This window comes from Aphelocoma coerulescens, chromosome 15, assembly GCF_041296385.1.
Source record: "Aphelocoma coerulescens isolate FSJ_1873_10779 chromosome 15, UR_Acoe_1.0, whole genome shotgun sequence".
Classification (NCBI taxonomy): domain Eukaryota; kingdom Metazoa; phylum Chordata; class Aves; order Passeriformes; family Corvidae; genus Aphelocoma; species Aphelocoma coerulescens.
The window spans coordinates 13,793,003-13,815,712 of NC_091029.1; the positions used below are offsets into that span (position 1 = coordinate 13,793,003).

A 22,710-nucleotide genomic window follows, 5' to 3' on the forward strand; every position below is an offset into this window, starting at 1 on the left:
GCTGAGCTGTGAGCTTTGTTACATCTCGCAGCTAAGTGAGGTCAAGCGTGGTCGATGCACTCTGCTTGAGATACTTCCAAGAAAAACCAAGGAAGTGAAGGAAATGCTGCTGATGGAACTCTTCCATGCGTGTCCAAAGCCCCAGCAGGTGTTCTGGGATGCTGCGGTGTCAGAGATGTCTTTTTTGGATGGAACATTAAAACAACAAATCCCTGAGCACTTGTTATCAAAGAGCCTGTGGTACTTTCAACAAGAGCTGGGGTGTCCATCCCACTGTCCTGGCTGGGAGCCAGCACACGCCTGCTCTGGGGGAGAGCTGCTTTCCCTTTCCCTTTCCATCCCCTTCCTGCCTCCTGTCCAAAGGAGCAGCACGGAGAGCGAGCTGTGTCTCAGAGCTGGGTGAATCCCTCTGTGTGTGGGGTGTGTTTGGTTCTTATTTAGATGCAGTGTTGCAGGGAGGATCATAAATATCAGCAAAAAGCATTTTGTAAAACCACACTCAAACCCTACATCCTTCTCCCCACTGAACAACACACAGGATCCATTAAAGAACCACTTTTTCGGAAAGAACTGTCCAGGATTGAGGTTTCTGTCATTTTAACTAAAATAAAACCACCCTGAGTTGCTCAGAGTGGCAGAGGATCAAGCAGCAAGCCTGAGAACAGAATTTACATTTATTTTCAGATTATGTTTCTCCCCCTTTCCTTCTGTCCAGCCCTCTGCCAGTTGGAAAAAACATTGCCTGAATACACACAAATATTGCCAATGAAAAAAAAAAAGGTCGTGAAATTCCAAGTCCACCATAAATAAAAAGGGATCTGGTTTCTGCTCAGGTCAAAGCCATCCAATCCAGAGGGTACCTACAAAAGCAGGAATATGCATTTGTGAGGGAACTCATCAAATTAAAGACAACATATGGTCCACACTGCTGCAAGTTTGGATTTTATTTCTAAAAGAAAAAAAAAGAATATTTTTAAAGTTTACAAGCCCCAGGGGCACAGTTTCCCAGTGCAAATGTATTGGATTGCCTACTGTAAATATGGCACATCACGCTGCAACAACAACAAAACAATTTGCCTGCTAACAAATGCAAGGTCAGCACGCTGATACTTGTGCACACAGATAAGTGTTCTGGCTCCATAAATTTCAAGATGAGCTAAGATTTAAAAGGAGCAGCTGAGGGAGACAGACAGACAATCAGAGAGGAAGAAAAAGAGTAAATCAAACACGAAACAGCCAGTTAAAAAAATAAATAAATAAATAAAAAGCAGTTAATATCCATGAATAATGGATGTTTGATTTAAAAGCAGTTTACTCCAATATGATGTAATTTTTGACAATCAGCCAGAGAGACTATTTTGCAAGTTCTTGCCAGATATAAGTCATTGTGGGGAGCTGGGAACACAAGCACTTCTCTGAGCATGTGGAAAATTGACTTTCATGCCATCCGAGAGGTGACTTTGCCCTGGCAGCCGCATGCGCCGGGCGCCGCCTGAAAACCCAAAACCAGCAGAGCCCGCACAGCTCCCGGCAAATCCAGCAGGAAAAGCAGCTCCATCCATCCTCCCCATCCAACACCTGCTGCACAAGTCACACACAGAGCTACAGACAAGTGGAGTTTGCTTTTCCCTTTGAAGTTTCCCTGTGCCTGGAGTTGCAGAGTGAGGCTCCAGGCTGGTGGCAAGTAGGGGAGCCAAGCGTTGTGCCGGCGCTGCCAACGCACCTGCAGCCCTGGGCACTGCCAGCCCCCGGGGCTCTGCCAGCCTGGGATGGGCTGGGATGTGGGCAGATGTCTGCTAGGACCTGGAATGGGGTCACCAGGCTCGTTTGACTCGTGGCTGAAGCCTGGGCTAAGAGCTCCAGGGCCCATGGGGAGCATGTCGTGCTTACCCACCGAACCACCCACGCACTCAAAAAATCCCTCTAGCCCAGGGACAGGTTTTCCCTAACCTCAGAGAAACCTTCTCCCGTGGAGAAGGGAGGCAAGTTGAACCTTAAAAACTGAATTAATTCCCTTGGTTTCATCACCTGGAATATTCGTGGTACATCCTAGCAGCTGTGTTTTCCAAACCTGAGGCACCTACCTAGGTTGCCATGCCAATTTTGAAGCACTCCCACTATTGTACAAACAGGGGAAAAAAGCAGAATGTCATTCATGTCAGCCAACAGAAAGGGATTTGTTGATTGATGATTTAGTTCGTTTTTTTATTCATTTATTTATTTTAACTTGCAAAATTATTCCTGGTCATTTCTTTGATCAATAAATCATGCAAAATTTCAACAAGGAAAAGTTCTGGACTCTCTGCTGGCTTCTTTTTCCTGTAATGGCCAACACAGCTCAGCTCCTCAGAGAGTTTTACCTCTCTGAAGTGGTACCAAGAGTTTATAAAGAAAAAGGTATTGAAAACACCTTTCAACACCTCCAAAGATCTGCTAACACCCTGCAACTCCTCAAAGAGAGACATTTGGGCAAGTTCCATCTGTTCAGGCACCAGTAAGCCCTGCCCTTCTACTGGTATGAAAACAAGAGTCCATAAAGATGAATTTGTTGAAAATTGGGATATTTACAATGGTCACAGGGGTTAACAGAAGTGAAAAACCCCACATTTTTAAACAAGGAAAAACTACGATTAAAAAAATTGAAGTGTCTGGAACTCCGTGAGAACTGGAGACATTCAACATCAGGAAAGACAATGCAGCTTCTCAGTCAGAAGGATTTTAGTTAAAATAAAGTGCAAAAAAGATGTTAAAGCTTCTGTAAAGAAGCTATGACCTAAATATATCATTCAAAAATGAATGTAAAGTATAAAACTCAATTTAAAGGATTATTTACTGTTGCCCAGAGAAGCTGGGGCTGCCCCTGGATCCCTGGAAGTGCCCAAGGCCAGGCTGGAAGGGGCTTGGAGCAGCCTGGGACAGTGGAAGGTGTCCCTGGCCATGGCAGGGGTGGCACTGGATGGGCTTTAAGGTCCCTTCCAAGCCCGACTATTCCATGATTTAAAATTTGTTTTCACTCGCTATCAGTTCCCAACAGTGGTTGATTCCACTGGATGCGCTCACACTTCCAAGCAGCTGAAGAATTGCACAGAAACACCAAATCCAGGAGCAAACCCAGGCAGTGTTTCACAGCTGCTGAGAGGAGCCAGGTGAGCTTGAACCCCTTTCACCAAGTACAAGCCAACCAGCAGCTCCAAAGAGCTGCAAAAGCGACAGCATTGACAAGCAGCACCCAAGAGAGCTGATCTCAACACATCCACAGCCTTCTGCCTCTGAGCTGGAGCTTTAAATCATCCCTTGCCTCCTCTCTTCCCCATCCACCAGTCCTGGAACCAGGTTCCACAAAGCAACCAAACCCACAGCTGAACTGTGCCTGATAATAGCTGTAATAGAAATTCTCATGCATGCTGTATGAAGCTGCTTTGGTGGAAAAACCTCCAAATCCTCCTTGGTTCATTATCTTATATCCCCCCCAAGAACTGCTGAGTAGGTTAAAAATTTTGAGCAGAATTTGAAATACAGGAGAAAGTTGTGTTTGAGGGTTTTTCCTCCCATCTCAGGAGAATAAACACCTCTAAATTTAATAGAAATAATCCACAAAGCTCATCTGAACTACAGTAGGAGCCCAGACTTACCTGACAGCAGATTCAGGGAAGGCTATAAAGCCACCAGCTATGAGAAAAGCTTCAGCCACATCCACATTGCATCAGAAATCAGATGAAGTCAAGCCTAACATTCATCCTGCTGCCTCCTTACGAGGGTTAGATCCTGACACAGAGAGGACCAAAGCCAGTCTGTGGATTTAATCTCCCCCAAAATTCCAACAGGTGACTGCCCAGCCTTGGTGCTGGTGCTGCAGCAGCTCTGTGATCACAGGACTCCCAACTGCCTGACATGGGGGATGTGTCACTGGCCTGACATCATCCCTCAAGGAATGTCCCCTGGATGCCCTGGGAATAAGGATTTCCCCTGTGGGTCGTTATCTGGGCTATTTAATTAGCCCGGGACAAGCCTAGATGGGAACACAGATCTCAGAATTTGGAATTTAAGGGAAATAATGTATTTCATGTTGAGTTACCAGAGCTGAAACAATGAAATCTTTCACAGCTTGACTTAAAAAAAGAGCTCCAGGAGCACCAAAGCAGAAGAACTTTCAAGAAACAGCAACATATTTGGGTTGTCTGGTGCTACTAAAGTGCAAGCTGAACTTCTCAGGGATGAAGCATTTCTGTTTTCCCCTCCATCCTGCACGGGTGTCTCTCATCTGACAGGAGCCAAGTCTAGGCCACGGATTTGATGTTTTCCTCCTCTCCGACATAAAAGTTCCCACAAAATTTATGCCTCAGATCTCAGCTCTGCTGTCAAACGTGGCTAAAATTAGAAAATGATTAAAAAAAGAGAGAGGGTGGGAAAAGATGGTTTCCCTAAGCGTTTTCATCGGGAAGCAGGTTACTAGGCAGGGATTGCGAGAAGAAAAATAATAACCCAGAGGAAAACAAAGAAAAGCCCAAACTGGGGAGAAACACAGGCAGCAGCCAAGGGGGCTGGAATCCTGCAGGATTGCATTTCTAGGAGGGAGAGCTCTCCCAAAGACAGATTGCCACCGTGTGCCCAGCGTAATCAGCCGCTGCAAAGTCCCTTCACGTCTGCGCGAGGCCGGTAATTATCATAATAGACATTAGTAATTAATTTCCGGCGTGATGTCAGCTGGAGCAGCAGTGCCAAGGCAGTGTCCTTGTCACACCCCCCCGGCCGTCTGGGCCCATCTCCCTGATTAGGATGCACCAGGCTTAATACAATCTGCCAGCAAGAGCAGGGCAGCTCAGGACTAATTTAGGAAAGATGTCCGGCTTTGCTGAGCGGCACTCGGGGCCTGGGGAGGTTTCTCTGTTCCTTTAGGAGGCACAGAAGTGATCACTGGGGTAATGCCCACAAATGAGGAAATTTTACCTCCTGACCTCCCACCTCTGGAGGGAAAAGAGCTGGATTAGGGCAGCAAAGGAATTAATAGAGACAGCACAGCTTGCAGCATCTCAGCCCTCGAGGTATTCATGGTGAACAGGGATTTTAAGGGGAACGAGATGAGCTGGACACGTTTGTTCCTAACAGAGGAAGTCCTAAATGAAGCTTTCCCTTTCTAGTTGCTTGCCATGGAAAATCCTGCGTTTTCACACTGCAGACCACTGCTCCTTTCATCTGGGTGCTGCCCTCCTGCTTCCTTCTCCACCTGCCTGAAGCACCCTCCTTCCCTCCCTGCTGACGGCCTGAAGTGTAACACAACAAGGGAATGCAAAGGGAGTGGAAAAGGGAGGCAAGATGCAGGAAAGGGACAGGAACTCTTCCCAAGGCATCTGGAAGCAGCTCTCTTCACAGCCTGGGCAAATACTTGAGTGCACAACACAAAAAGCATCTTCCTCCTAAGGGTGTTCATATGCCTGACACTGCTCAGGAGGCCCTCACCAGAAAGGCTGAGGGATGCTTTGGGCTTTTGGGTTGTTTACTGGGGTTTTTAGGTGGGTTCTTTGAGATGAGTTCCCCTGAGGCCATTGATGCAGCATAAACTGACTTGGGCCTTGCTGAGGAGCAGAGGTTGCAAAGTGAACTCAGCTGGCTGAACAAGAATCCCTCACTTCAGCCCACAGAAGAACACAAAGAAGCATGAGATTATTGCATTAAATTGTCTTCTCTCTCCTGTCAAAAGCTGGAGAGCAGGGAAAAAAGCCCTCAGCACAAACTCTTTTTTCCTTAATTACAAAGGTGTAAAAATCTTATCAAAAACCAATTACAATACCTGGTTGGGCTCATTCAATAACCAGCCAAAGGTTTTGATGCCAAAGGCCACTTCATGAGCAGACACATCGAGGCAGGTGACAGGCTGACCATAGACAGAGTGGAGAACTTTGCCAGGATCTTCTGCTTTCAGGAGATAGACAATGTCCTCTGCAGCTGCCACTGCCACTGGGCTCCCCGTGACATCTGGAACCAGATTAAGGAAGTTGACCTAAAAAGAGCAGACTTTTTATTTTTATTACAGTCAAAAATTCTTTTGCATCACTACTGCCACATGCTGAACTGAACCAACTACTCGTGTGTCCTGAATCACCTCAATTATGGATTAATTCCACACAAAGACCAAGTACCAAGCTTATTTCTGAACTTTTGCAAGTTTAGCTCCTCGGGTGAAATTCAGCTCTCAGTCTTTAGAACGAGCCCATAAAGAACCCAACTAATCAGAGCACATTATAATTAAATGTCCCAAAATATCACCTCAAAGAAAGGAGCAAGACCCAATGGCCTCATCCTGAAGGACAGAAAGCCTCAAGGTTAAAGCACACAAAGCAAATATCATGGCTGGAATGTGAATAAGGTGCTCCAGAAGAGGAAACACATTGATATAACTGATGTTTATTGTGCAATCATGTAAATACACCCTAAATTAACACAGAGGCATCACAGCTCTAGGAAAGCCCAAATGTCAGACCCCAATCCTCTGTCCCAAGAGCACGAGGATGGTGCTCTTCCCATTTCAGTGAAGATAGGGCTGGAAAGTTTCCCCGTGGGAAGGGTTTAAACTTCTTAACAGCTGATTTCTAACCCAGCCTTGAAAGAGAGTGTGGGGTCCTGAGTGTCTGTGCCATGGGGCAAACGGACTTGTCACAGCACACAAGTTAAATGGATCCAACTACAGTGGAGTGGGTGGTGCTTTTACTGGAAAATCTCTTCAATTAACAAAATCCCCCAATATTTTAAGTACTGACTTTGCTTTGGAGGAGGGATTAATCAGGAGTGTTTAAAATTACTTCACACCCTTTAACTGCACAGCTTCTTCCTACAGGAGAGAGGCTGCAAGACTCAATTATTCCTACACACTTCCCCTTTCAAACAAATGTTGATACTCTGAGACAAAATAAAACTTCAGAGAATGAGTTTTAATTACAACTCTCAAAACTTCAGTGACAGAAGGTGCAACCTAAAGAAGCTGCACGAGTAGTTACAGCTTCACAAGTGACACTATTAGGCTGCCTGCAATATCCTGCCTCAAAATTAATCAGATAGTGTGGATCTGGAATGAGACCTGGAGTTTCAGCTCCAATTCTATGCGAGAAAACTGATTTACAAAATGAGCCAACTTAGTTTACTGTTGACAAAAAAACGAAAAAAAAATTAAACCCAGCCAACCTCCTGCACCATATGGACTTGTGCTCATTTTCACTCCTACTTTAAGCCAGCATTTCACCCTTGCTCTTCAGGGATGGAAGGCTCATCCCTTAACCAGCTCCAAAGTCAGAGCTTCGAGCTGACAACACCCTTATCTAGTTCAGGCTGGAAGACTTTCATAAGATCCATCTTAACCCTACCAAAATAATTAGAGGAGCAGGAGCTGCTGGAACGAAGCAGAGTAGCCTGGAGACTCACCAATTTCTGGATTTCAAATGTTCCTGGGGTTTGCCAGAATCCTTTGTCATCGGGGCTCTCCACCTTGACCTCGAAGCCGGACGCCGTGGCCACCGCGGTGCCGCCCGGGGCCAGGGCTAAGGCCTGGATGCACAGGTTGTGCTGGAAGTGATGGATTGGCTCCCGCCCCAACAGCAGGCTCCAAACACTGACAGACCCTGGAAAACGGGCACTGGGGGTTAGCTCAGGCTTTGACACAACTTTCAAACAGCTGCAAATCAATCTGGTGGAACAAAGGGAATAGACAGCGAAGAGATGAGGGCAGGAAATCTGAACTTCAGGATGCTGTGGTTCCTCTGACCACGGAACAGGTTCTGAGGAAAATTCATGTGCTCTGGCCTGAAGCTGAGGGAAGAGGTGTACAGATTGGATACTGGGAAGGAATTGTTCCCTGGGAGGGTGGGCAGGCCCTGGCACAGGGTGCCCAGAGCAGCTGTGGCTGCCCCTGGATCCCTGGCAGTGCCCAAGGCCAGGCTGGACATTGGGGCTTGGAGCAGCCTGGGACAGTGGGAGGTGTCTCTGCCATGGCAGGGAGTGGGATGGGATGGGCTTTAAGGTCCCTCCCACCCAAACCCATCTGTGATTCTGTGATTCCAGGCTCTATTGCTCTGTAACTTATTCCTAATTTTGGACTTTCCAGTAACATTAATACCCACCTTGAGGAAGACTCTTGACTTCTCTCACATTTCCATGTTTGGAGATCAGATGTAAACAGACACCTGAACTTTTGTTCTATTATACAGAGGCCCTGAATTACCCCAAAAAACAGTGAGGAAGAACCCACACTCAAATTTTAAGTCACTTTGATGCACAATTCACAGAATATCCGAGCTGGAGGGACCCACAGGGACCATCCAGCCCAGCTCCTGGCCCTGCCCAGACACCCCATCAGCTCCACCCTGGGCATCCCTGGCAGCGCTGGCCAAACGCTCCTGGAGCTCTGGCAGCCTCGGGGCCGTGCCCATTCCCTGGGGAGCCTGGGCAGTGCCCAGCACCCTCTGGGGGAAGAACCTTTCCCTAAAATCCACCTAAACCTCCTGACACAGCTCCAGCCGCTCCCTGGGTGCTGTCCCTGGTGACCACAGAGAAAAGCTAAAGAATACAAATCCTAAAGAATAAAGAAGTGTAAGTCAAAAGACAACATATTTGTAATTGCATTTTTGCCAGCCTGGCTCCTCAATTCTCCATTTAAAAGCATCATAATCGGAGTAAGAGCAACCTGAGGCAATCAGGAGGGAACAGAAGGGAACTGGAGCCTTCTGGGCCACCTTTGCACTGAATTAAGGAGAAGCAATCTTCCAACATGACAGGCAGGGCTGGAGAAGCCTCCCTTGCAGTGGAGCACGTTAATGATGAAATGATTAATGGCAGCTCTTCCTTCAGAAGGAGACATAAAAGCCCTGACAGACAGCTGTGGATGGGCACCGCTGCCAGTTTGCAAACACTCCTCCTCAGTCCCAGAGGAGGTGAAGCAAGAGTGTGGTAATGAAACTGCACATAGTGAAATGGTAGCTAAATGAGTTTAAATTGATTTATGTTAGCTTTTGTAAAGATTATTTGGTATCTGGAAAGTGCTACCCATGTGAAATAATGCAGATAATCCTTAAGATCCCTGTCTAATGGCACTCCCACTGAATATTTATATTCCTCACCATGGGAATGAGTACCATAATGGGGACCATTTTTGTTTTATTAGGGATGAATATTTAAATTAATCTGCTATTTGCCTAAACAATTAGCCGCCTCTGTTTGTTTACACAAAGCCAAAACTGCAATTAGGCTTCCATCAAAAAGATAAGTCCCGACTAAAACTGTCCCGACGGAGTCGTAAGGGCTCAGAGCAGAACTTCCCAAAATTACTTCTTAGCATAATGGTAATTATGTTAATTGTTTGAAAGGTAAATAAGTGCTGAACTGGGTTTGCAAAGCAGACTGGTTGCACACACTCAGCTTAAAACCAGTTAACAAATCCAAATGGGCAGCACAGGCTCCATCCCCTCCACCCCACACCAGGGCTGAGCTGAGGCACCTCTTCCCTAAAACAAAGGGATGGGGAAGAGACAGATGATTGAACCAGGCAAAGATGATTGAACCAGGCAAAAAACCCCACAGGTGACAGAGTGACAGCAGAACACGGGTGTTAGAACTGGACTTTTGTGTCACACCATGGATTTGGCTGCCAGGCTCCTCCAAGCAGGAGGATTTTTGATTTTTCTTCAGCAGGATGTTTATCCCAGTTAAAGACCAGGTTCATGAAGGGGGAAAAGGGAAACTGATTTGTTTTCAGGGAAGCCTTTTGTTTACACATCTCTGTGCTGAGCATTTCAAAGGTTTGACAGTGTGTTAATGGATGAGAGTTCTGGAAAATAACAAAAATACTCTGACCACAGGAGCAAACTGGGAAACCCAGAGCTCAGGGTTCTGCTCTCTAACTTTGGGCAACACTAAGTCACTAATAATTATTATTATTATCATTACTATTATTACTATTATTATTATTGCTGCACCTCAAACATGACAAAGAGGTGACAGAGAAATAATAAAATGCAGTAATAAAACTGCTTCAAGACAGGTACTTTTTTGTTTTTTTAACCAGATATTCAAGAGCAAAATCTGTCCAAAATAAAAGGTTTTAACCAGGCAAAAACAGAGCGTGAAACATCTGATACATGATATGGGCAACACATTCCTGGTAATATAAGAAAAAAAAAGTGACTTGTAAGGTCCCAAATTCACATGTAATGAAGGAGCACAAAGTAAAGAGTAACAAGGAGAGTTCAAAGAACATCCTGAGTTGGAAGGGACCCCCAAGGATTGTGACAGAAGGAAAACAGAAAAAGCAAACACTCCACTGGATTTATAAATAGGTAAAGCTGCTACGAGGGCTAAAAGTGCTGCTCAGAATATTCTGCATTTCACTGTAGAAACAGCAAAAGGTATTTATGGGCGTGCAAGTCTTTGCAGCAGTCAATCATGTTTGGGTAAGAGTAAAAAATCCTCCACCCTTCCAGTTCAGGTTATTAGTGTGGCAGCATAAAAAAAATCAGGCTAAGATTTAGCAGTGCAGATGAGATCACTGCTCTCCACAGTCTGTCTTCCTGCCTCCAGCACTGCCCAGTGCCTCATTTCCACAGCAATTCCTCTGCTAAGGTGAAGTTAAGGTTGCAACCATACGTTATCTGTTTTTTATCTTGGATACTGAAATCTTGAAAGTGTTAGAAGGTCATTAAATCAAAATTATAAGCAGCGCTTTCATGGCACGCTAAAACCTGCACCATAATCGTGATTATTCCAACTGAACTCCAACAGTAACTCCCCAAAATTACTTAGAATTATGAGCAAGCTGGAAAATCATCCTGGCTCAAGAGAACAAGGGCAAGAAGCTGCTGCTGTAATGCTGACACTTGACATGACAATCACTGCACCAGCCTTGTTTATACACTCTGCCCCAGATCCGACAAAAACTTGAACTCCCAACCCAATATATTTTTGAATTGTGGCCTGATGAAAGGTCCATTGATTGCAATTCCCTCCAGGTTGGAAGGTACTTGGAGAAAACATTGAGCATGAGCCTGTTGTGCCTCAGAGAGTGCAGTGCTGATCCTGCCTGATCGCCCAATTTCGGCAGCACCAGCCAGCCTTGCACAGCTCTTGCTGTGTCAAAGGTGGGGGGCTGGAGGCTCCTCTCCCTCCATCAGCAGGGCTGGGAGCACAAAAGGCATCCTGCAAAAGCAGCTGTTACATCTATTTTCCCTCAGGTTTCTCTCTGCATTTGCTACAAAATTAAAACAAAACCAACTATCTCTCTTCCTGTAAAATCCCTTAATCCTCCGACAGGGAAAGGCAGCACAAACACAGAGGCAAACAGAGTTAAATCTCATTTGTAAATATTATCCTGGCTGTGTCTGGCAGCGTCACAGAGCCTGTCTGAGCCCCTCCTGAGCTGGGCACAGCACAGGGCACTGCCCACCTGAGCTGCCTGCTCCAGGAGGTTGGGATGGGAGGGCTGGATCTGGGTGTGGAGGATCCCAGCTCAGATCCTGAAGTCCCATTGCATCAGCTCTTGTGTGTTAAAACCAGCATTTGCTGTCAGCTGGGGGCTGCTGCCAGCTTTGGAAAAGATGTAAAGCAATTTACACGTGCATTATCTGAAAAATAAATTTAAAGAACCAGAATTTTGTCTGTGCTGGAGCACAGAACCCAAACGTGCTCGTGGTTTTCACGCTCATTCACTTCAGCTTCTAAACACAACTGCGTGGGAAGGCCAGAAGCTGCTGAACTCACATCATCTCCACGATGTTTGTCCTGTTTCAGAGTTGTGGTCTTGCCACTTCTGCCTTGATCTGAACAAAATAAAACTCTTTTTTACCTTTTGAAAACTCTCGGACTTGATGAGCCTTGTGGGTCCCTTCAACTCAGGCTGCTCTGTGATTCTATGGCTCCTTACAGGTGTTTTCTTTTACTCCAAAGTAGGAACATTAATTTATTTATTTATCATTTTCAGCTATATTGTATTTCTATGAAGTACAAGCAGTATAAGAAAAGCATGGCTGGAAACGAGCAGTGGCCTGGAGTATCAAAACTTCTTATTGTTGAATTCTGAGTTTTCCCTAAAAACACTTCTAGTCAGAGGAGCCAATTTAACCTTAGCATACACTTGAAGCTCATTAACTAACAGTCTACATTTAATTTTTACTTCCAGCAGGTACTGAGGGTACAAAGCAGTGAGAGATTAGTGATAAGATCAGTGATAAGAGCCTTGCCTTCACCCTACCATTACCACACCGGTTCCCACCAAACGCCCCCAGATTTTACCTCCACCACGTGATACCATCCCTGGGCAGTCCCTCAGAGAAGGCACAGACCCTATTTCATTCCCAGCATGGGGAATGGGATGACTGGGATGGGAAACCACACTCTGCTCCCCCAAACCAAGAGGTTTGCACCCACAGCCACCAACAGGAATAAATAAATAGCCGAGCCCCTGCTCCTGTAGTTTCCTTGTAACACTTTTTCCTTCACTCCAGCCAGCCTGGAATGCTCTCGCTCTCTAGGAGCACTCAGGGGAAGGCACCAAACCCACCACTCTGCAAAGAGGGTACAGAAGGGACAACACCCCCAGGCAGCTTTAGGGGCATCAGAAAGGACAAGCACATGGAATTCCAGTCCCGAAAAGCAGCGCTGCCAGAATTCCCCTCCTGGAGCCTGCAGCAGGCAGCAGCACTTCTGATCCCTGCAGCAACCACCTTCCCTTGCTCCATGGAGCGGCTCTGCAGCTTGTGAAGGGCCACCAGCTCCTCACAGTGGGTCTGAGGGGGCACAAGCAGGGCAGCAGGACCATGTCCCCTGCCGTGGCTGCACCAGGGTGGCCGTGGCATTTAAAGGACATCAGGAAAAAGTTCTGTTCTCCTGTTGCTGCACGTTGTTTTCAAGTCAAACCATGAAACTCCAGAGCGCAGGGGGGAGAGGGGTGGCTAAAGGAGACTGCTGTTTCCCAAAAGCTGTGGCTCCCAGCCAAAGGCAGGCAAGCATGGAGCAGATGGAGTCCTGGCAAGGCCTCTCCTGTCCCTGCATTAGCAGCATCTGCTCATTACCCAGAACCCTCGCCTGCTTTATCTAATGCTCCAGGAAAAGCATTTTGATTTGATTCATTTCAGTTCGGTAACGTGCAACACAATTAGTGGTAAAATCAAACTGGAGCACTGCCAGTGCTGACAATAGGAAACAAGGCAGAAGAAATATGAGGCCAGTGGGTTGGAATTCAAAAATCACAACTGTGGCTCGAGTTGCCAAGTCCCGTTGCCCCAGGTGTACATCCAGTGCCCCCACTGAGCGCTGGCACAGGCACAGGGAACTTCATTTGCTCCCCATCCATTTCTCCCTCCTTCCCCTCTCCTTGCAGCCTGTTTCTCCGAGGCTGGCACCGTCAGGAACGTTCACCAGGAGCCACAATCCCATTTTCCTTCAGTGCCACCGCGGAGTGACAACCCACTTCGGAGAGGGGCATCCCGGGAAGACAAACCTGTCTCCTTGCTCTGCTTGCTGTGCCTTGGGAAGGGAGCTGCAGGAGCAGAGCAAGGCAGGCTGTGCCTGTCAGCCCTTCCCTGGGATGGGGTGCCAAGGGCAGCGCTGCGGGAGCCCTGCTGGACCGGGAGGAGCCGATGCTATCGCAACGAGCCAGGGATCCACCAGGGAAGTCTAGACTGCCTGACAGCACCACCTCCAACACGAGCAGATGGTTTCTCTGGGTTAGTCAAACTTACAAACAAAGAGGAAAGGGAGCTGGAAAAGTACAACAAAGAACAATCAAACACATTATCTTCAAAGCCACCCGCTCCCTCCCCAAAATTTAAAATAACTCTCTGCACCAAAGTGTAAATATGTGCTTTCGGCTTGCAGTTAGTAAACACTGCTAAAATGGGTCTTTTTATTTCCCTATTCCCATAGAAACTAATCTATTCTGACCAAGGCTTCTCAAATCAGAGTCACTGCCATATCAGAGAGCCTATTAAAATTTCTACCCGAAAGAATAAAAGATGCTGAGCTTTATGCAAACTAGTTCAGTCACAGCACTGACAGCAAGGGATATGACAGGCAAAAAACCCAGACAAATTATTAGATTAGTCAGTGGGAAACTAGAAAACAAACAAAAGACCCTCTGCTAGTCATTGTTTGGCTCACTGGAAAAAAAGCCAGCACTTAAAGCCGTGTTATAATTTCCTATGACTCAAGTAAATAATATTAATAACACCAGATTTGCTGTTGTCAGAAAATGTTGCCTATACACAATTTTTACCCACAGAAAACCATCCCAGCATGATCCAAGCTAGAAAAACAGCTAAGGATGTTGAGAATCTTAAAACACACAAAGCATTTAATTTACTTTTAAAATAAAACGTGTGGATCAGGGATTTTGTTTGGAGTATCCACCTTCTGCTTTGTTTTCACCTGTACAAACGCCAGGACCAAAGACAGTATGTGCAACAGAGCTCTCTAAATGTACAAATATTCTTTACTTGTACCCAAGGAGCCATTTTAAGTGTTAAATTATACATTTTAAAGAAAGATGATGGGACTTGAGTTCTGCCTGAGCCCCTCATCTTAGGATCCCAGTCAGCCAGCACTGTCCAAACCTGGCTTTTTTAATTGCTACTCCCACATCCAGAAGATGTTAGTCTCTGGCTCTTGTTGTCCATTATAGAAAACCTCTAAGGATATTTAAAACAATGCACACAACCAGGATTTTATGAGGGTTTCACTAAATATTAGGTCAAAGCTTCATTTCTTTAAATCCAAGTATTACAATAACAACCCAGCACTACAAACCAACACTTCAGTGCATGCACACACCATGCCAAGAGCGAGAGGGACGGGGATTAATCAGACATCCAAGTTTACCACCATCCCCATAACAAAGCTCTGCAGCACCCCAAGGGAGTTTTGGCCAGAGGAGAAGGCTGGTGGAAGAATATTTAATATTTTTATAGCAAAACAAGTTATTTGCTTAAGAAAGCTTGGCTGGACTACAGCCTGGCACTCAAGCTTTGTGCAGCAGCTCCAGTAGGAATTAAAGCTCAGTTTTAATGGGTGCTATGTTCCAATGCCTCCTCCTAATGCATTTAGGGTTATTGGCCAACTTTCTCACATAAAAGCAAGTGTGTGCGTGTGTGTGGATACACAGGATTACAGACACACAAAAAGCTGAGCACAGCTGCTTCATTTTCGTAGAGCCTTTTTTGTTGTTGTTGTTGTTGTTGTAATAGGGAGGAGAGTTGTGGTTGCTCACCGTCCTCGTAGGCTGCCACAGCCAGGGAGCTGTTTATCCTCACAAAGGAGACGTGTGGCGGGGCTCCAGCCCCTCCAGGGCCCGCCACTGCTGCCAGCACGGGGGCTGTGTAGTCCCAGGTGCGGGTGTCCCACAGCCTCACCTCTCCCGAGGTGTACCTGCAAAACAAGGGCACTGCTCACCCCACAGCATCTGAAAAGAGATGGCTGGAGCAGAAGGGAGGAAGAAAATCGGGTTAAAACAGCTCCCAGACTGATCCTTCCCCCGCCCTCTGTGCACAAACCCATCAGCTTTGCCCATTTTAGTCCCATTTATTGAATGTGGCACCGGCTCTACCAAGGCAGGCAGGTGAACTGAAATTGGAGCTACAAGACCAGGAACAGCGTGGCCAGCAGGACCAGAGAAGTCATCCTTCCCCTGTACTGGGCACTGCTGAGGCTGCACCTCGAGTGCTGTGTCCAGTTCTGGGCCCCTCAGCTCAGGAAGGACGTGGAGGGGCTGGAGCATGTCCAGAGAAGGGCAGCAGGGCTAGTGAAGGGCCTGGAGCACAAGCCCTGTGAAGAACGGCTGAGAGAGCTGGGGTTGTTCAGCCTGGAACAAAGGAGGCTCAGGAGTGACCTCACCACTCTCTACAGCTCCCTGAAAGGTGGCTGTAGCCACGTGGGGGTCAGGCTCTGCTCCCAGGCAACCACTGACAGAATAAAAGGACAGAGCCTTGAGCTGCACCAGGGGAAGTTTAGGTCGGACATCAGGAAAAAATTCTTCACTGGAAGAGGGATTGGGCACTGGAATTGTCTGCCCAGGGAGGTGGAGGAGTCCCCATCCCTGGAGGTGTTTAACAAAGCCTGGATGTGGCACTCAGTGCCATGGTTTAGCTGGTGAGGAGGTGCTGGGTCATAGGTTGGACTTGATGATCTAAAAGGTCTTTTCCAGCCTAGTTCATTCTGTGATTCTGTGAGCCACACAACTGAGCTACCACTATCAGTGTTGCAACTAACACACAAGGAGAGCCAGGCTCAAGAGAAAAAACGTAATCAGGAACAAGCCTAAACTACCTCATGGCAAAAGTTGAGACTGGTTCTTTTCAGTCTTTCAAGATTTGTGGTGCTGGTTGTGTTGAACCAGAGCGTTTACCTATGTCCATACAAGCACCCATCCAACCTATTGCTCTTTATAGAAAGAAATTTCTTTTTACAGAAGAAATTTCTTGATGTCTCATCAACAGATCACCCTACCTACATCTCTGAAGACTAATTAATTAATTCAACTAAGTGCTCTCGTTAGAATTAAGGCAGCAGTTCTTTCATTGCAGCAGGCTCACCAAAATATCACAAAAACTGTAGTTAAACATCAGCTTGTCAATGAGGAAATAAAAGAAGTAGAGCTAAACTTTCCAGGTAATAGTGAATATATCTGAATGAATGAAGGTTGTTACACAGCAAACAACACAAACTGCTCTGGGCCATCTATGCCCTCACAAGAGACTATTAAAGGAAAAACAATCACAGGCAAAGCAGAGAAGAAGCTGCTTCTACAACAGGTCAAAGACCACAGGTCAGTAATTATTTAAGATCAGTTTTGACAAAACTGTGATAATTAACACTGTCAGATGTCTTCCTCTGCCACAGCTCACACTTGGATTCTTTTGGAAAATCAAAGGTGCTTCCTGCTCTGTCACTTTTGTTGTTCCATCCTGCTTTTTGGGGGCAAAGTCTTATGAAAGAACAATTCTTACAAGCCTGAGAGGTCAGGTGGTTGGGAATCTGGCTGGGCTGTGCTTACGAGGAAAACAAAGCAGTTAATTACACAGGACAAGAAGGAAAGGAAGGTTCAGCAGATGTGGGACTTGCACGCAGGTTTCCCAGCTCTCTGGGCAGTGCCATGCCCAGGGCTCCAGGTACTGGGAGCAGATCACTCCCAACATCTCCTGGTGGAAAGGCTCCAATTTACAGAAGGGATTAAAGTGCCCAAGGGGGTGGGGAAATCTGTCAGGCTGAGAGAGATGCACATTAATCCCCTGCACCGCTCAGGAAGAGAGGGAACCACGTCCTTGTCACCTGCCTGCTCTGCTGTGCTTCACAGGGGAACACACAGGGAAATGAGAGAACAGGGTGGGACACTTCTCCCTCTTCCTCCCTCTGCAAATGAGGCCCAAACCCCCCTCTGAATCCTGCTTTCATTTCCAATTTACAGCAGCACAGTTTAAGAAGAACAGACCATGAAAGAAACTTCCCCAAAGCAAAATGCTTCACGTTGGATCGGACACGGAGTGCGGATCAGCTCACAACAAATATCTTCAGTTTGCAAAACTGGAAAGGGCTCGTTTTGCTTCAAAATCTGGAGATAACCCACAACAGGACAGGTGATTGCACAGATCTGCTGCAGTCCCCTTCAACAAGAGGCACACAATGTTTTGGAAGCATTTCAATTTTGAGCTGAATTTTGTTTCCTTATGTTAGGGTTGGTTGGGGTCGTGTTTTCAAGCTTCTTCTGACTGCCAAGAGCAGCAGATTCCTCCCAAGGGAAGCCAAAATTCTCTTGTCACTGAAAAGTGAGGGAGACATAAAACACTGGTAGAATGGACAGAACTCAGTGACACAATATTTGTTTTCATCTCTAAATAAACAAGGAAGAACAGCATCTCCTCCTAGTGTAGCTCTCACATAGTCCAGGCTGGAGATGTAAAAAGAAAGAGATGGACAAAATGGCAGGAGAAGAGGAGAGACCCAGGGCTGGATAATTCTCAGGGCACCCTGCTCTGATTTCCCTACACAGCACAGAACACAAGGGACCCACCAAAAATAACAATGCAATGACTGCAATCCTGGAATTAGAGATCCAACATCACAGTACCACAGCAAACCCTTAAATTAATTTTATCTCAGAATTCAATCAAGTCAAAATTTAGTTTGAACCGTTCTTTGTTCACTAAGAGCCACCTGAACCACCTCTAAGCCAAGCTCAAACTGGAGCAGCACCACCAAACACTCCTGACCGTTAGTCTGAAATCAATTTAACTCGAATTCTCTTGTGTTTGTGCTGGGACCTGTGTGTTTGGCAGGCTCTGCATCAGCCCACCCTGCAGCCTCCTCCTCCTCCCTGAGGGCTCAGCACATGCTGGAGAGCTCCCCCTCCTATGCCACGAAGCCGCTGTGCTCTCCCAGCCCTTGCCAGGACCTGCAGGACACCAGAGCTTGTCCAGTTGTGCCCCAGTGGGCTCAGACACTGCCCAACCATCCCTGAGAGCATCCTGGCCTTGGTGCTCCCTGCAGCCCTGTCATGACACAGACCAGGGAGACTCCATGCGCCAGGAGAGCCCTGCAAGAGCCCACCAAACCTCCCCCATGGCTGTCCAGAAATCCCCACAGTGCCAGCACAGGAGAAGCTCCTCAGGAGGGTTCCTAAGGCTTCCTGCATCCCTCCTCCCCCATTTCCCACCATTCCCACCCTTCCCAGTGCAGTCCCAGACAGCAAAGCTGAAGGATTGGGAGAGATGTTCCACAAGACCACGGTGGGAACACAAGTGGAGCTCCAGGTCTGGGCAGGGAACCAGCCTGGGGAAATGGGAGACATAAACCAGCTCCTCCACTGCCCATTTCCAGTGTGCACTGGGCCTGCACCAGGACTGAACTGGAAGAATTTCAAACACAGATGAATCCAATTCAGGAGGAGAAAAAAAAAATTTAATGGTTCAGCTCGCCGCTTTTAATGCTGTTGTAAAGAGCACCACACTTTCAATTTGTAACCACAACAAAAGGCTTTCAAACTATTAAAGCACTGCCTTGCTGTAAAAAAATAAAAAGGCTGCTTTATTGCAGATAATTGGCAAATCTGCCCTATCAATAGAAATGGCTGGAGAGAAGAACACACTGCACTCTTTCTAGGTAATTTCAAAATCTCTATTCATTTCCCACCACAACTTTTACATTTTGTCCTGAAAACTTCATTTGGATCACTCAATGAAATAACCCCAGATGCAAGTCCTGCCCAAGAACAAGCACAGCACTCCAAACCCCCTCAGTTACTGATTTTTCTACCAAGATGGCAATGAAATGCCCACTTAGCTTTCTGCTGGAGTGAAAAAAACACCCAAACCACCTCAAAGCTCCCTTCCTGTTTAATACAACAATGAACACATCCTATTTGCTCTGCTACCAAGAGCTTTCAGCTGCTGCTGTTCTCCCCTGATGGGTGCCATGAGCTGATTATTGCAGTGGCAGGTAAATACTCCAACACCTGATACAAGACACTTGCACTGAGCAAACCCAGCAACCCCAAACCCTAAAATAACCCCCATAAGAGACCACACCTGCTTCATTTCATTTAGAAAGGCTGTCCAAAGCCTTGCTCTCCTGAGCACAACAGGGAGCAACAAGAAGCCTGTTGACCACAAGGCCAATTTCCCCCTCTCCTGATTCCTTCCATCCACACCACACCTGGCTCCCAGCTCTCCCTACTCACAGACACGTTTTTCCTTCTCTGATGTTCAACAGAGCCTCTCCACCCAAGTAACTCAGCTTCTTTGATGGACTCACATTCCACTTTGCCCATGTTCTTCAGAATATTTCAGTATAGACACATGAGAAGCAGCAGCAGCAGGAGAAAAGACAAGCTGTATTTTTCTAAATATACTTCTCCTCAACGAGCCAGTTCTGTGGTTCTGGACAGATATGAATCTAGCTGTAAAAATTAGCCTGGAGATTCAGCTTAAGCTTTACAGAGACACATCAAAACCTTGCTGAAATGGAGCAACAATAGGTGGAATGCACATGGCACAGAAAAACTGGAGAAAATTAAATTCATAGACAATAAAAATATCTACTGACTAAGCAAAAGCATTCTGACTACTTTTGACTGGCAGTAATGACATGAACATTTTGCTTGTGCCCTCTCACATGAGTGGAAGCAGAAGGAGCTGGGGGTTAAAAGCTGCTGCCCCACGATGAGTATCTGGGAAGCAGGTGGTGGAGTGCAGAGCACATGTGGGAGGAAGCAGAGCTGGAGGCTGGGCACAGCTCTAATGAAGTGGTGCTGAAGAGGCAGACGATTTCATAAGGAGAAAAACATCAGGAAACTGGTCAAAACACAGAATCTCATCTGAAAAAGCTCCACTGTGTTGGATAGCAATAGCCAGAACAAATTTGGAGAAGAGGAGGAGGGGGAGGCTGATCTCTCTCCAGAGCCCCAGATGTCTTTATGGTTGCCTAATGACAATTATACTCAACCAATTAAGACACTGCTATCACAGTTGCATTGTTAGTAAGCCTTTGGCCCTGAGTGTTGATGGCTGTCTAATTAGTGTTTGTGCAAAGTACAACTGCAACTAATATATAAACTGACAAATACACAAAAGAAAAACTGTTAACAGGAACATTTTCCAAACAGTCGAGACTCTGCTCGTTCAGTCCATGGCAGCAGCAAAGACAAACTGCTTTCCTTCATGGCTGGGGTGCTGCTGGCACTGCAGAATTTCACTTCGAACCAGAGGGTCAACGAGACCCTCGCTGGGTTTCTGTTCAGACAGGGTGCTGGTGCCACTCACTTTTGGTGTTGCCTCAAGCACATCCCTCCAGGGCAAGGCTGGCTGCACCAAGTTGGGCTGGTCACCAAAGACTTCTCATAAAACACATCAGAAACCAGTTTACATTTTCCATATTTTCTCTAAAGAAATTATAGCAAGGAAAAGGAAGGAGAAAGAACCCCCTTTGTTTCACAGTCAGGTCTGATTTCCAGAAGGCAAAGTCTGTTCAGTTTCCAGATACCTGCGGTGATCAACATACCAAAAAAAAAAACCCCAACAACTTTGTTTCAGGCAGTCAGTGACCATCTGTTAATACTCAAAAGATCTTATTATGAAGTCCTTACAATGTCAATGCATTTTATTGAAGTCAGTAGGAATTTTGCTCCAGTAACAGTCTCTGTTTAAACGGATGCCTGTTGATAAGCAAGTCAAATAATGAGTATTTTGCATTGTCTTGCTCCAACAAGCACCTCAGAGCTTTCATCCTTATTCCACCAAAAGCAACTCTCCAGTCCTTCATGTGTTTAATTAAGGTATCAGTCAGTGCCCCCCTCAGCAGGATCAAGAATAAAGCCCAATTAAACATGCAAACCCAAGCCCAAACGCCTTCAAGTCGGTTCAAATTGCTCCTGAGCTTCATCTTCTCTCCAAGGCCCAAGTGAGGCAGTGGTAACTCAAATGTCCAATTTCAAAACCCCTCTCCATCAGAACCGTGGCACGTTGGGAGGTACCTCAATCACAATTAAAAATACTGGAATTAAAGGGATTCTAGCACCTTCTTTGTACTCCTCTGAAGCGAGGGATAAATGATGGACTGCTTAGAAACATCTACCACAGGGTGAGGTGCCTCAAAGACTGGAAGAGGTAAAAGTTCCCAATTCTCCCTGTGTTCTCATTCCCAGGTATTTGGATACATGTATTTTGCCAACTATAACCAACAGGTAGCTTGGCTGAGGGATTCCTTAAGGAAAGGATTCAGGAAAAACAAATGGTAGCAGAAAAGAACTACTTTACGTGGCAGAAAGGAATATAAATAGAACAATGGCCAAAAATAAAACACAAATGGAACAGGGAAGAGAATATTTTCTGTTACATAGCAGAAAGCTACACCATAAAACACAAGGGAAAACAGATGGGGGTAAACCAAAACCAGAGTTTTAAACAATCCTAATGCTGGTAGAAGAAGGCAGAGTAGAAAATTAATCTCCCTGATTTCATCCAAATGTTCTTTTGGGTTGCTTGATATATGAGTGCTGCTATGAAAAATGTGACTAATGTGTCCCAAAATGGATCTGGAAGCACTTTTAGATTTAGCATGTAGGAAATCCATTCTGAGCATCCTCATGATCAGTTCCCAAACTCTTCTGCTTGAGAACCCAACTTTCCAATTTACCAACCCACGCCCATCTGTGGAGCCCTCACAGAAATGGAGCTGCAGAGAGCTTCTACCTTCTTTTTTAGGGCCTTATTTAGGAAATTATCACTCGAGAAAGTGGGTTAAGCTGCTGCAGTGTGTAGTTCTGTTATGTGTAACAAAATTAACATTTCACCATCCTCACTGCCTCTGCCTCACCTTCTATATTAAGTGCATGCAAATGTCATACCAAGGGAACAGAAACAAGCCAAAGGGTTGTATTGTAAGGAAAACAATTTAATGAACGTTTATAGAAGCAGAAATTAGAAAAAGCCAAACTGTTTCTAGTAATTTGGTTTTTAAGGCCAAAAATCTCCCATCCCTTAGATCTAGGTTCCAGTGGCTTGCATCAGCCCAGGCCCATTAATTAAAGCAGCTGCTCTACCAAGGAAACAAATTACTGTGGGTACAGGAGAAAAAAATTATCTTTTCCACAAGAATTCAGGAGGAATTATGATGGAATTTGGGAAGGCTCAGCTCCATCAGCCCTAATACATGACAAAGGACAAACAACAGCTAAAACAATAGCTCCAGTTG

At 46.0% G+C, this 22,710-nt stretch overlaps 1 protein-coding gene across 1 annotated transcript in view; it reads right to left on the reverse strand.

The window, feature by feature from the left end:
* Positions 1-22,710, reverse strand: part of FBXW8 (F-box and WD repeat domain containing 8) — a 52,365-nt gene that overhangs the window by 12,431 nt on the left and 17,224 nt on the right. The window contains exons 5-7 of the mRNA XM_069030442.1: positions 15,239-15,396; positions 7,414-7,610; positions 5,789-5,998 (exon numbers count right to left, since the gene is read on the reverse strand). Of these exons, the coding sequence (XP_068886543.1) occupies positions 5,789-5,998; positions 7,414-7,610; positions 15,239-15,396 (565 nt within the window). The remainder of the gene's footprint in view (positions 1-5,788; positions 5,999-7,413; positions 7,611-15,238; positions 15,397-22,710) is intronic.